A 15,151-nucleotide genomic window follows, 5' to 3' on the forward strand; every position below is an offset into this window, starting at 1 on the left:
AAATAATGTGAAATATTTACATTTGCATGCTACTAAAATAACGAAAGACAAGCTAAGACAACGTATTATCCTCTTTCCAGATGCCGGTGACAGTAGGACCATATGGACAGACGCAGCCCAGTTGCTTTGACAGAGTCAAGATGGGCTTCATGATGGGTTTTACCGTGGGCATGGCTGCAGGTGCCATGTTCGGAACATTCTCCTGTCTCAGGTATGAACAACAGCTGTCATTTTTAGGATTATTTATAATTATATATTTAGTGGTACTTTTTTAATAGAGATGGTTATGTTTTTTCCAGGGTCGGCATGAGGGGTCGAGAGTTGATGGGCGGAGTTGGGAAGATGATGATGCAAAGCGGTGGCACGTTTGGAACCTTCATGTCCATTGGGATGGGTATCCGCTGCTGAGATCACACTAATGCCACTTCTAAAATTATAGAACTTTGAAGCATTTCTAGATTCATCCATTTGTTATCATACCCACATTCATGGACACAGGTGTCAATAAAGACTGATTAAAAAGAATCAAATCTTGGGCTCAGTCTAAGATCTAATTGTTGATGGTTGCTAGATTAGGACAACTGTGGGATTGACCTTTAGCAGTGACCTTTCTGCTGTCTGTGGAGGGCTGACAATGAAATGACCACGGAGAAGATAAAGAAGGGCTCTTTAATTCTGGAAATGATGTTCTCAGCCATTCATGCTGATTTTTACTTTAAAGTAATGCCATACACTTACCTTGAGGTGCTGCTACATTAGTACCATCTAAAGGATTGATAATTCCAGGGTAGTCTTTGCCGAATGAAAGATGTTTGATGAAATGCGTCATGTTGATCTATGGTCATACCAAACAAATTCTGTTAGGCCTAATATTTGTGAGCAATGGCAAATTAATCTTATTGAAAATTAGAGAAGCAACTCACGTTGTCTAGTCCAAAGCTCTGCAGATCATGAACTGAAAATAAAGGAATCGATTAACAAAATGAATGAATGTTTTTAAAGACGCACAATTTGTGAATGCATCTTAGTTAAATTAATTTAATTAGCCTAGAAATTTGCACATATTTCAAACAAAGGCAGAGCGTAGTATGTTAAGTGGTCACAGATGCACTTGCTGATGAGAATCATGACAAATTAATTGACACTTTAAAGCCACCGCAATGTCAAATCACAAACTGACTATTTGTTGAAGTCTAAATCTCAAATTATGTGCAGAGAAAAGCAGAATTACTGATATAGTAACAAGGTAAATTCTAACTTGTCTTGCAATAAAGATTTATTAAAATATAAAAGATCAACTTACTTTCCACAGCATGCACTGCAGAAAGAAGAGAAAATAGTCACTAAATGGGTTTTGTTTTTGGAAAGTTTTCAAAAGAGGAATTTGTGACTGGCCCTTTAAGCTCATTCCAATACTAGAGCAAAACTAATTGGCAAATTACCATCTCTTTTTTTTTCCCTGAAGAAGGGCTATTGAAATATTGATTGCCACTTGAATCCAAGGTCTGTAAAAGTGTATTAATGAGTACTGTATAATGCACTGGAAAAATAGCTTATGCACGACCAAGCATAACTGGTGTTAGTTCTGTACCTTGTTACTTAGAAAGATTGTGAGCTTTGGTGGAAAAGCATAGAAACCTTTTTGTCCCAAAGTTAAAAACCCAGACTAACCAAAAATAATTTCATTAATAAAAAACAGCTTTGATTTACAGCATCAACGGTCGACACAAGGTAATGAGTGTATAGAAGAATTTGTAAGATTTTAAAGGCACACTTGCATACACAGTGACGACAAAAGGATAAAAAAAAAAAAACTTCATCAGCTCAGAAACAAAGCAACTGGTCAATATAAAACAGACTTTGAGCTGATTTAAACTACAGATTCTCAGTTGCACGGACTGATGAACAGTTTTGAGAAAGCAGGCAGAAAAAAGCAAATATGCAAGACATGCATTGTGTGTTTCTCTACATAAATACAAATGTGGATCTCAAGACATTTGTACAGCACTGAATGGCTCACTATGCATTTGCATACCAAGAAATGAGAGGCTACATGAAGCATCTGGCTACATGCAGACAAATCAAACGTTCAGGTCTGACACATACTGGCACATAGGCTTGATATAAAAGCTGTTTCAATTTGATAATACAATTAATAATAATCCAAATTTGTAACCGAATACAAAAGGTCAAGTCATTGATAAGTTAATGGGCTAAAACTAATAAACATGCCTCTGGATCAGACCTAAGAGCTTTGACTTGTGTTCGATTCATACTTAACAACTAAACCTGAGTCTTTACCATGTACATGAGACTGCTGGAAGCTCTTTCCAGGGGCAAAATGGAAATTCCCTGCCACCTGGAGAAAGATGTGATTTGTGATTTTTTTTTAAATATATAGAATGTACTTGAACCTAATAAAAACATTGATTCAGAAATCAGATCACGGGGCTGCATGTTACCTTATTGACCTCCAGAAAGCCATAGACTTGACATCCTTCATTCTTCTGTTCCTGCATCTTCTGGCTGAAGCCCTCTCTCTTACACTGCTCAATGGTGTCAGGGGTCTTAAACGCCCAGCCACGGCGCCGGTACGCCTCCCGCACATCATCACAGGTATTGCAACACCTGCAGAACAACCAGTTCGTGTCTCAAATCATGTCTTAAATTGGCCCTATATATACACCTGCTATTAACATCAGGCACTGATCAAAAGCAGTGTTGTTACGGTCACCTAAAACTATTAAAAATCATTTTTGTTACTTCAAATAAAGCTGAAATAATATGAAATATAAATAAAAAAATTGGAAATGTTGCCTTGGCGACTAAATGAAAAAAATAAAGCTAAATAGAAATATAAAAATAACAGGACAAAAGCACATAATTATTAAACTATAATTAAAATTAAAAACGAATTCAAATTGTTAATAAATACTGATTGTATATATACAATACGACAATAACGGATTGGCCATTTACGCTTTGCATTAAAATGTCTCAAATACATTCCTTGTGAAGGTCTTTTGCAGGAAACAGAGTTTACAATACAAATGTGAATGTGCATTTTATTGGTTGACTGACAATTCAGCTGCCTAAATGGCACTTACTTTCAACAAAGTAAGTGTGAATCCAGAGGAATTTTAAACTTCTAATTAATCTCTTTCACTTTCATTCAGCCAGGTGGTTATGAATTTGAGAAATTTTGACTATGTAAGCTTCTGTCGATTTACCGGATCTTTACAATAACTTTCAGAACTGGTTTCATGCCAGCAGACAGACCGGTTCTACCAGCACTTTCCCATCAGAAAACCTCTGCTGCTCTGTTTGTGGTGGTGGTGCATTATCAGAAAAAGGAAACTCACTTTAAATCGTCTGTCTCAGCTCCATAACAGCTCTCGCAGCGGTCAGGATCCAGCTTACTGGGGTCAAACACCCCTTCCTCCTCCTTCCCCAAATCTGCACAGAAAACAGAAAGGACAAATCAAATCAAGGCATATATTCAAAAAATCTGTATATTAACATTTTGTTTCTAATTGCACATCCCACTTTTGTTTACAGTTTTCATTATTTAGATTTTATTTTAGATATTGGATTTAATTTTAGAATTTAATTATTTATTTTGTTTACAAAATTCACAAAGGGCGCAAACCAAGCACCATAAAAGTATAATTAAAAAAAACTTTCATTTATGCATGAACTATTCCTTTAATTATGTATTTTAAGTACATGTGAAAAGAGTTAAATATAGCTTGAAAATGACATTAATACATTTAAAGTTTCATGTGAAATCACTTAATCGGCATCTTTCAGTAACGATGTACTGTACATTTTTCCGTAGTATATCAGAAAACAAGAACATCACTTACTATGATGATACTGACCATGTTTTTCGGCCTCTGCTGTGACTGGCTGGCCGTCTTTGTCGAGCCTCTGTTTAAACAAGTTATGCTCCACGTCTAGCTGCTGTTCCCCTGCTACATCCATGGCATCAATGCTCAGATCTAAGAAAACAAAATCACAACTCAACAACCCGCACGGCCAGAGAAAATTACTTCAAACAGCTGGAGTAAATATCATGATAACACCATCTTCAATTAGGTAACAAAGTGTCAGTTTGCTTTTGCATGATTGCATCAGGTTTTTGGGGTGATTTATGACATGGACATGTGCTTGACACACTGCGATCAACATATGATCTGGATACTTCCGGATACTTTCAGGTCCTTCGAAATCAAACATATTACACAGTATAGTGCCTTCTTTCATTTTACAACTTCTTAATCAAGCCCTACTTTATTTGATTTGCTTATATGGTTTTATAGTGTATTATGAACAACATGACAAAATCATGCAAAACATAAATCGGAACAAAATGTTCACTTACAGGCACAAGGCATATGTGGAAATATAACATCAATGTTGATTCTTAGTTTGTCTCCTCTGGAAGTGTCTACAAATAGTTCAGGATGGACCTAAGAGATGACAACGAAGCCAGAACTCAAACATATTCCATCAAACGTTTATGAACAGCTCTAAAAACGCACAATAGTACTATAAAATCTACATACACAGTCACTACAGACTCACAGATGTCATGAGATTGAGTTACATATATATTATGCACAACAAGGTGGTATGAAGTCATTCACCCACCTCCTTAGTTAGATAATACTGCAGCTCAGAGAAGAACAGAATCAGCATAATAAGTCCACTGATGATGGTCACTGCAAAGTGAACGAAGAACATGTGAATTAGAAACAACTTCTTAAAGACTGAGCTACATGTCATTAAATTCACAGTCTCATTAAACATGACTCTTATCTCATACAGTTTTGGATTTATGCGCCCCAGTGACAATTTCCATTCAAACTATGTAAATGTTTGTGTAATTTTAATAGGTAATTATATGTGCATATTTTAAGACTTTATGTTAATTAGCCTGTTCAGCACCGCTTTCTCCCCACGAGCCTGTGTGTATGAATGGCGCTCAGCACTTCTGCAGCTCTCGGTGGATATGTATCACTCACCCGTGGCTCCTCCACATGTTTTGATCCTAAAGTCCTCTAGAGTTTTCGGATAAGCGTCAAATTGTTTAAGTTTATTTAACGCATCCATTCTCCCTCTCGTGCGGCAGTAAAGCTAGCCGTCACTTCGATTTCCAATGACCCATTTCCGGTACACCGAGGAAGTGATCGAATCCTCTCAGCCAATCAGATTCCACCGCGTAGCTGGAGCGTCTCTCCTGTGTTGACCCTCTAGTGGTAGAGTTTAAAAACTTTTTTATTTTATTTTATTTTATAATTACTTATCATTATAAAAAAACATTACTGCTATAAAATGTTTGTATTATACCTTAATGTGGATTTTAGAACCTCTCCCTGTTGAAAAAAAAAAACAGTATATGATGGTTAGGTATGTTTTGAAGCTGGGATGCTGGTTTAAACTGGTCCTTTGCTGGTTTATGCTGGTCATGTGCTGGTCTTAAACTGGTCGGACCAGTTTAGGACCAGCACATGACCAGCTTAAACCAGCAAAGGACCAGCATAAACCAGCAAAGGACCAACTTAAACCAGCTCAAACCAGCATCCCAGCTTCAAAACATACCTAACCAGCATATGCTGGTTTTTTCAACATATATTAGCCACTCAACTTTTACACACCCATGTAATCACAGATAAAAAAGTACGCTCAAAATTTGTAGTAAGATCCGCACAAAATATAACCATGCAGCAGCTTTAATTACATAAATATATATTGATATCAAATATACATTTTGTGGTGTTTAATTCATTTATTTTGCAAGTGTAATCTGATTTTTTAAATTTTGTTGTAATGTTATTAATTTGCCCAAAGTTACTTATGGACTGACCCTTAAATATATTATATGAACATATACTAATGATTAAAAAAAAAAACATTAATTAGGATTTATTAGGAACTTTTATTTTCTACATGGTAAGCCATATTTGTTCTTTGTTAAATCTTTAAAGTGAAACCATCTGGATATATTTTAATAAGTTGTAATTTTTTCTTTTATGTTTTGGACCTCCTTCTTTCTTTCAGTTTCTGCCATATCACATCTTCAAATTCAAGCATATCTTTTTTACACTCATGTTGTTTTAACGGTATTTACAATCATCTTGAGAGGTCTGACTAAACATTTACCCAGTGCTCTCTGGATAAATATTAGAGCCGCCTTACAGTCTGAAACAGCCGATTAGCCCTGCAGTTATGAAGATCAAAGTGATGCCTGTGCATGTTTATCTAAATATCTAGACAAAGACATTTAAATTACATTAGCATTCTGGTCTATGGTGCATCAAAACCTTCAGGAAATCCCAGAAAACAGCTTTTCGACTAGCAGTTGATTTCACAACATTTTATACACGTCTAAACTACCCGCATCTGTACTTATAAAGGTCCAAATCTGGGATGTTGGATATTGCAGTACATCTGATAATACTTTCCTAATTTTTAGGTTGCTTTGGATAAAAACATCAACCAAACAAATCAATCTCAATGATCAAACTGAAAGAATCACATCACAAACCACCAGATTTGTTATAAGAGGTCATTAGGATATACCGCTTTTATTAAATATTTACACAACAAAGTGTAGAGAGCCTACTGCAAGGACAGATCTCACAAAGCACAAGAAGGTTGCAAATGTATTTTAGATTTTTGCCTCTGAGCACACACCTTACAAACAACCACAAATAATTAATTGAGATATTTATTTTACAGTAAAACATCACAAAGGTTGTCTCAGGTCCCACTCCCCAAGTCATATAGGAGCAAGGACACCTATCTGAAAGGATGTCCAGTGGTTATTGATGATAGCAACCTTATCTTGAAGCATTGTGCATTCTGAAAAAGATCGGACAATCGTGAATCAGGTTTTAACGTTGTGTCAAGGCCTGGTGACGGCAGCAGTTTGGCTTTATTTGGGAGGCCTGTAGGCGATCTTTCTACTCTTCATCACAGACCACCTGTGCCTCTTAAGGTAGTAGACCAGGGGAACAAGTATGGAGGCGCCAATTAAAATCTGCAGAGAGAATCAGAGAAAAACAATAAGCACTATTTTTTTTTAGCGATGGTGCTTTAATGAGGACACATGTCGAGATGCAACATCTCTTCATGCATGTTTTGCTCTTCTGTTGTGGGCATTTAGTATTGCACTACATAAATCTAATTTTCCACCAACATCTGAAAAAATTAACTAGTAGGGATGGAAAAAGGAAAATACAAACCTTCAGTCCCATACGTTTACGCTGGTCATGTTCTGGCTCGGCCGCCCACCTCAGGAAAGTACAGACATCTTTAGCAACCTGGCTCATGGTGGCAGGGGTTCCTATGGAGGAGAAGCGAGTTATTAACAAACTCTGACCTACACATATAATACTTAATATGTTACTTCATGTCCATTAGTTGTAATACCTCATAAATGCATTTAATCCAGTAGACGCTCTCATTTATATTCAGCCACTTAACTTTCTAAATGGCTAATTTATATGCAAATCAAATCAGGTGGGATGATTAACAAAACAAAAGTAATTTACAGTTTTTATATGGCAGAATTTAATTATAGTCAGAGCTCAGAAAGTATGAAATATAACCCATGAGTAAAATACACCATTAATGAGAATGCCACCAGTGGGCTGACAAATCTTATTATTCTATTCCCTTCTTTCCACCAAAATGAACTAAACATTCAAAATGAATGCACAATATTTAGAAAAAAAAGAAAGAAATGAATTGAAATGGGTTTAATCACAAAATGAGATTGATCTATTGAGAGTCCTAGTAGAAATACGAATGTGTGTCAAAAAAAGGTTAATGATAATAGAAAACTTTAAAACTCACCATCATCATACTCGAGCACCTCATTGTAGATGGGTGGTGCCATACCAATGGCCTGGCCAGGGAAATAAGGGTTGTAATACAGGTCCTCCCTCACAGACACACCAGCTGGAGGATCACAGTAACTGGTCAGGAGAGAGAACACGTAATCTTCCCCTCCATGCCTGAGTGAAAGAAAGAGAAAAAGAGTTATGTCTGAAGAAAAACAAAAGTGTGATAATGATAATATTGAGATTAATCTATCCTACTCAAAAAAAAATTGTTTGCTTATAAATTGCTTGTAGTAGAACCACAAAAGAGGCTTTAGTGACAATTTTTTAAAGTGTAAAATAATGACTTTAGCACCTGATCAAAATTAATTCATTACCTGGCACTGATAATATAGCTGAGGTCAGGGGGCAGAGCGCCGTTGTTAGCAGCACGGGCGGCCTCAGGGTTTGCATAGGGTTTGGGGAAGTAATCTGAGAGTTTTCCAGGACGGGTGAACATCTCTCCACTGTCATCAGGACCATCCACAACTTCAATCTGCATAAAGCACAAAGTCCTTATGGACCCTTATACATGCGTCAAAGATATTAAAGGGGTCATATGATGCTGCTAAAAAGAACATTATTTGGTGTATTTGGTGTAATGAAATGTGTTTATGTGGTTTAAGGTTCAAAAAACACATTATTTTCCACATACTGTACATTATTGTTTCTCCTCTATGCCCCGCCTTTCTGAAACGCGTCAACAACAAGTGCTACTCTACACTGCCCAAAACTCGCGTTTGAATCGTCAGTGGCAAATTCTTTAAATATAAAAAACGTACTTACAGTCTGTGAGTCAGAACAGTGTGTATTTAAGTGTGTATTGTATTTTTTAGTAAATGTATTTCCTCAGCGACCAGCACGGATCAGCTCCAGGCATGACGAAGCGGATATCGTCCTCTTTTGGAAGGCCAACCAAAGTAGTTTCGCTTTCACAACGAAACACAGCGCCTTCATGACATGGCGGCGGCGGCAACAACAATACTACAGCGAGAATAAAAGTTACGCCTTCTTTCTTTGCGTGAACATTTGGGCGGCGTTATGCAATTCTTCCCACATCGTGACGTAGACATGTGGGGGCATGTTAGAACGAGCCGTTTTAGGTAGGCGTGGCTGACTCTTAACTTTTATAAAGAATATCTCTTTGGATTTGAGACTTTAGTCTTTGCAACTTTACAGATCTTCTTTATGCACCAAGAGCTTGTAACACTCCAAAGAGAAAGGAAAAATTTAAATCGCATCATATGACCCCTTTAAGTTGACCTTCGCATTAACAAGACACTCTGACCCTACACTGCTTATTTGTCAAAAAAAATGTTAGTGGTGCTTGCTTGTCTGTGTAAAATCTGCCACCACAATTGCCAGAGTGTTGCTAAGGTGGTGGTTTTTATTGTATTGCTTTGCCCTAACAAGCGCTACACTATCTAATTAAACACATCGGTGCAATTAGACAATTAAATTGAGTTGTGTTTGGGTTAACATCATAAGAAATCTGACCTCTTCAGCCAGAGTCTTGACCTCTGCCTCTGTGTGTGACACTCCCACCAAGTTACGGAAGGCCAAATACTCCATACTGTGACAGGCCGAGCACACCTGCTTATACACCTGATATCCACGACGAATACTGAAAAACAAAACCATTGTAAAAAACAATTTTTTTTTTTTTTTTTTAAATGAAGCAGTGTATTGAAACTTTAGACAAAATCATCTCTACTTTTGATGAGTATTACATTTGATACATCAGGCTTTTATGGCTCATATATTATTATATAGTGAGAATATGGAGCTCATATTCGAGGAGGAAAAACTGCTTTTTATCAAAATTTTATTCAGAGGCCCAAACTATGCAAAATTATTTTTATAACATCATGGCAGACAACAATCATAAAACGCATACATATAAATATCAGTTGTCACTCTATAGCTCTCAGTAATGTCTTAGTAATTTGGTATTTAAATGTTTAGTTTTATGATCAAAGATCTTTATTTTTTATTGTAGAGGACAAAACATATAATGTAATACAATGAAAAATGAGAGATGCAAATCAAAAAGCTTGATGTATCATATTCAATATTGATTTGTCTAAAAATGATATGTGAATAAACAAGAAAGCCAAAGTTACTTCAGTCCACTAAATGTTCTTTTAAAAATATTACTAACAATATAAAAGTTACTATTACATTTACTTCATAACAGTCAATAAAGAATTCACATTTAACACGACCTGAAGTTGGACATCTTTACAATTATACTAAAAGAACTTTTACTTGCTAAAAAAGTATGAATTATCAATCAGATCAACAGAAGGCATGTAGTAGATTGTGTACAATATGTTTTTGTGATTATGTTAATAATTTAGAGGGCTTAGAAATTTGCATATCAAATATGATACAGCAAGCTGTATAGGGTTAAGTCTGCTATCCTTTAAGGCCATAGAAATAAAACTTCTGGAAAAAATGCTAAAATATTTTCTCCTGACTCGGTTTAAATTTTGCTGTCTCATTGAGCACAACTTCAGTTCCCAATGGTGTGAGTTTGAGGTGAGACTTCATGTTTGGCTGTAAAATTGCAGACGTGTAAATTGATCTGAAAACCTTTTTAAAAAGTCAATTATTTTGCATTTGGTGCCGCTAGTCGTCATGCAGAATCACCTTTAACGTACTGTTACTACAACATTACCAGACACTTTGACCATCTTGTACTCCCTAGTAAGACGGTACTCTGATGTGGGCTGTGGTACCTGGCATGGTCGAGGGAGGACAGCAAGCCGTTGTGGCTCCAGGGGTATGACGGTGGGTGCAGCTCCAAATCAGAGGCCTTGACTGACTGCTGCAGCATTAGAGCCAGACCTGCTCCTCCTGTCGTCAGCACTCCAATCGTGGTCAGGGCTATCTTCTTCCTCTTCGGCAGGCTAGCGAATGACATGTTGGCCTACAAAACATAACAAAACAAAAAAACATTGTTACCTAGGATTACATTTCAGTTAGTAAACTGATGGATAGCTCCGCATAAATGCAGCTGATTATTGCACAAACATGATGAGCATCATCTTAACATGCACAGACGCAAGTCACAAATGAAATATAGGAAGGGACAAATTATTATATTACAATTAGATGAGCAACTGAACTATTGCCATAATCATATACCAAGTTATTTATAAGGCACTCCAAGGTAAAAGCAGTCATATCCAAAAAAGAAAAAAAAAAGAAAAAAACTATTACTTGCACCAATGAAGAACAGTCTGACCTTAAATGCCCATTAAAGGGGTCATATGATGCTGCTAAAAAGAACATTATTTTGTGTATTTGGTGTAATGAAATGTGTTTATGCGGTTTAAAGTTAAAAAAACACATTATTTTCCACATACTGTACATTATTGTTTCTCCTCTATGCCCCGCCTTTTTGAAACGCCTCGATTTTTACAAAGCTCATCGGTCTAAAAAGCGAGGTGTGCTCTGATTGGCCAACTATCCCGTGCGTTGTGATTGGCCGAATACCTCAAGCGCGTGACAGCGAGAATAAAAGTTACTCCTTCTTTCTTTGTGTGAACATTTGGGCGGCGTTATGCATATCTTCCCACATAGTGAGGTAGATATGTGGGGGCGTGTTCGAACGAGCCGTTTTAGGTAGGTGTGGCTAACTCTTAACTTTTATAAAGAATATCTCTTTGGATTTGAGACTTTAGTCTTTGCAACTTTACAGATCTTCTTTATGCACCAAGAGCTTGTAACACTCTAAAGAGAAAGGAAAAAATGAAATCGCATCATATGACCCCTTTAAAAGACCTAACAAATACATTAATCTCTATTAACTTCCATTACAAATACGGTGGAGTCCAGAGGTTTGGGACCACATTAAAAAGCTAAATTTAAACCTGTAAATGAAGTTTAAGGATTCTGAAAAATTTAACAAGGACCGTCAATATGTAAAATGATCACTATTAATCATAACAAGCTAATTTGTGACTTTAACCAAGTTAAATTCTTTGTGCAAAATACAGAGATAAAAAAAATCATGCTAGATGCCATGGATCATCAGGTTTTACACAAACCTGAAGTTCATGCCAGCTCAAACGTTGCTGTCATTAAAGCAAGTACTGACATTATGACATATTCACTTTTCAATTCAACATTTGACTTAAATTATGCTAATAATACAACCTAAAGAATTATGAAAAAGCATCATATGCCAAACAAACAGAAATAGCTGACATGTTCTGTTAAAACTATAAGGATTAATAATGTATTATAATAAGCCTTGGATGTCAAAGACCAATGATGTCTCCCAGGATAAACTCAAGGAATGACAGCTCGCATCGGTTATTAGACTTCAAAGTGCTTTTTAATCCAAACATAAATTTGAATTACAAATAATACACCTTATTAGACAGCTAATGTGTTATGACAGTAATATAAAAGCACACATATCATGATGCGAATGTAATAAGAGCCACAAACTGCTGTGACCTTGCTGTAAGGTAATTCACTGTGAGAGACGCCGGGATATGCCAAAGAAAAAAGGCGTATATTTGCATCCTCCACACTCCAGAATGTGAAAATAAAGCTAATAAGAAAGATAATACAACATGTGTCCCTACCCGTGGAGTATGAATGGATTTGGATGTGTTGAGGAGGGTTCTCCCGGTGCCGGAGAACACGACCACACGGAGCGCAGCCATGCTCTTGACTCTGCGGAGAGGAACTTCGCTTCCACCGGATGAGAGCGATGCTGTCCCCTCCCTTCCCTGAAAATTACACAAGCTCTTATAAAACTTACGCATTATGTTATTAATACATAATTACGGAGAATATATGTAATTTAATTAGAGAAAGGTGTTTTTATTGTGCTCAACTGAAGAGGTGTTTTATTTTAATAGCGTTATTTAGATTGACGCGGGAGTGTATTTTTTTTATATAGCGCCCACCTGAGGTTGGAGGTGTATTTAACAGCATACAACAAGATGTCAAACGCAGTGATAGAATTTGTGTCAATTCCAAACGTTACAGTTTATTGGAATGCTTTTGTTTCTGATATTGCATGGAGAAAAGGTTGGCTGATTCAGAATAGATACTTAATTACTAATAAGATAAAATAAAATTTCCTTTCGAATTATCCATCGTGTGTGTGTGTATATACAGTATATATATATATATATATATATGCTGTTAATACTTATATACTAATACTTATACTAATAGATATTTATACAAAGCGTTCTTTTTGTAAACAGCACCCAGAGATTATAGTGCATTTATTTTGGCACTGCCAGTAGGCTATACTCTAAATTGTTGTGGAAAGTCTTTTCCTTATTTGTTAATGAGGATATTGATAAAGAATTTTCTTTACTTTGGGAAAATGTTTTGCTTGGATTTGTTAATTGGAAAAAAGTGAATTTACAGAAAAACAAACTATACTTACTTAATCTTCATAATGTAATTTACACTCAAGTCACATAAAACTTGCCACCTTTTTTTTTTTTTTTTTTTTGTTTAAACCATTATTTTTTTATATTCTTGATGATTGGAAAGTTCAACAGAACTGCATTTATATGACATAAAAGTATTTTGTAACATTATAAATGTCTTTACTGTGACTTTCAATCAGTTCAGTCATTCCTGAATACAAGTATTAATTTGAAAATAAATAAATAAACACATGAATAAATGCATAAAAAAAGAAAGTAAACAAGAAAAAATAAGAAAAATAATAACTGGACACTATTCAATGAAATACATGTAACATAGAGAGGTCATCTGACAACAATGTAGCATATTAAGCTTAATGCACATAATTTCAAGTAATAGTATTACAATAATTACATTTCAAGTAATAGTATGCACTAACAGTATATACCGAATACAGCTACTTTCCCAGGCATATATGTGTATGCTGCTAATGTCAGCCAATGGGCAATAGCGCATTACTTCGGGACTATTCCGAACTCATGTAATAAGAAGGCTTTAAAAACAATCAATTGATGAACAATTGAAAAATGTGTAAGGTGTTCAATCTTTTCCTTTGAATGTGATGTGTTTTGTTTAATTGTTGTCTTGGATTGTTTTTCATTATATATTTTTTATATTATTATTTTATATTTTTATATTGTAACTCTTCCTTATTTGTTGACATAATGTTCTCATAAAAAAAAAAATCTAGTCCCTACACCTGATAAAAGTGTTGCACATAGGCTATCTGGTCAAGGTAATCAAATCACAACACAAAATGCGCCTTACGCCAAATATACATACACTGACAAACCTTTACTTTTTACTTTTGCTGGGTTCATTAATTACTTGAACTTGAGGCCTTCGTCGCTCGTTGACAATGCTGTGTTTAATATATTTGCTAGCGAGGTGTACATCTTACCATGGTAAAGTGATGGTGTCAGATGTTAATGGTGTTTTGATATGTGTTATGGAATTCATATAGGCTTCTATAGTATTATTTACATTGTATTCCAGTAATGATTTTAATAATATTACAGTACTACAATTTAAGGTTTTTCGCCAATCTCAGGAGGTCAAACTAAATATCATTTGATCTTTAAAAAAAAAAAAAATTTTTAATCATTTTAAATGAAGCCTTGTTACCAAAGTATTTTTTGAAGCCCTGTTACCAACGTTTGTCAAAGTACAGTTTAAACCGCTGATTTAAGTTTAAAGTTTACTTAATTTTAAACTTAAATCATTTAGGTTTAGGTCTCCAAGGTACTCATATCATAATATTATGCAAAAAGTATTACCATGGTAGTTATTTGTTTATTTTTTTTTATTTTGAAGTGTTTTTTGTTACTTGTGTTTGTGTACTTACAACAGTCATTGGTAGGCTGCTAAAATAAAATTGTGTGGTTTGGTTTGGAAAAAGTTTTTAAACCCATGTAATTGCGCGTAAATTCCTGTAGATGGCAGTGTTCAACAAGTGTACACAGACAGCTGTCCAGCCCCAGCCCTAAACAGTCGATATAGTTCAAACGTACAGTAAATGATTGATGGAATACAACACTCTTGAGTGATGTCTATTATACATCAACTTTAGCATCTTATTGTGTTCATACCATACTAATAAGTGTTATTATGCAGAATAAGCATTTGTTATGCTCCTTTTAATGAAGTAATTTCTAAGGATAAATTAAGTGGGGCTTTTGTGGATCATGTTTATTAATGCAGCAGTACAAAACCGAGATTTATTCAAACCATGTGCCGCATCAGGACTTAATGCGTTTTTTAATGCGTAAGAAAAAACATTTTTTTTTTATTAT

General features: G+C 35.5%; 3 protein-coding genes across 7 annotated transcripts in view; 1 reads left to right on the top strand and 2 right to left on the bottom strand.

Moving 5' to 3' along the window:
* Window positions 1–522, top strand: part of LOC107708136 (reactive oxygen species modulator 1-like) — a 1,171-nt gene extending 649 nt beyond the window's left edge. The window contains exons 2-3 of the mRNA XM_016512293.1: window positions 81–211; window positions 300–522. Coding sequence (XP_016367779.1) covers window positions 81–211; window positions 300–408 — 240 coding nt within the window. The 3' untranslated portion in view covers window positions 409–522. The remainder of the gene's footprint in view (window positions 1–80; window positions 212–299) is intronic.
* The window catches only part of LOC107708135 (endoplasmic reticulum-Golgi intermediate compartment protein 3), a 9,452-nt gene extending 4,227 nt beyond the window's left edge, over window positions 1–5,225 (bottom strand). For 2 of the 5 annotated variants that reach the window (XR_001636329.1, XM_016512288.1), the window contains exons 1-10: window positions 5,028–5,225; window positions 4,654–4,724; window positions 4,385–4,472; window positions 3,867–4,001; window positions 3,363–3,456; window positions 2,463–2,628; window positions 2,302–2,359; window positions 1,304–1,318; window positions 924–955; window positions 739–835 (exon numbers count right to left, since the gene is read on the bottom strand). Coding sequence is in view for 4 of the 5 variants with exons in the window: in XM_016512288.1 (XP_016367774.1) it covers window positions 739–835; window positions 924–955; window positions 1,304–1,318; window positions 2,302–2,359; window positions 2,463–2,628; window positions 3,363–3,456; window positions 3,867–4,001; window positions 4,385–4,472; window positions 4,654–4,724; window positions 5,028–5,115 (844 nt within the window). In the remaining variant the exon portion in view is untranslated. The remainder of the gene's footprint in view (window positions 1–738; window positions 836–923; window positions 956–1,303; window positions 1,319–2,301; window positions 2,360–2,462; window positions 2,629–3,362; window positions 3,457–3,866; window positions 4,002–4,384; window positions 4,473–4,653; window positions 4,725–5,027) is intronic. The other 3 variants (XM_016512289.1, XM_016512291.1, XM_016512290.1) reach the window with 3 other exon arrangements.
* Window positions 5,226–6,557: 1,332 nt separating this feature from the next.
* On the bottom strand, window positions 6,558–12,633 carry LOC107708137 (cytochrome c1, heme protein, mitochondrial-like). Its single transcript, XM_016512294.1, has 7 exons — window positions 12,491–12,633; window positions 10,631–10,821; window positions 9,387–9,513; window positions 8,228–8,385; window positions 7,864–8,024; window positions 7,251–7,351; window positions 6,558–7,045 (listed from the first exon to the last, which is right to left on the bottom strand). The coding sequence occupies exons 1-7, from the start codon at window positions 12,569–12,571 to the stop codon at window positions 6,941–6,943; spliced, it is 924 nt and encodes a 307-aa protein (XP_016367780.1). The 5' UTR covers window positions 12,572–12,633; the 3' UTR covers window positions 6,558–6,940.
* Between the last annotated feature and the right edge of the window lie 2,518 nt (window positions 12,634–15,151).

Source organism: Sinocyclocheilus rhinocerous, unplaced genomic scaffold, assembly GCF_001515625.1.
Source record: "Sinocyclocheilus rhinocerous isolate Xijiao unplaced genomic scaffold, SAMN03320098_v1.1 scaffold113, whole genome shotgun sequence".
Classification (NCBI taxonomy): domain Eukaryota; kingdom Metazoa; phylum Chordata; class Actinopteri; order Cypriniformes; family Cyprinidae; genus Sinocyclocheilus; species Sinocyclocheilus rhinocerous.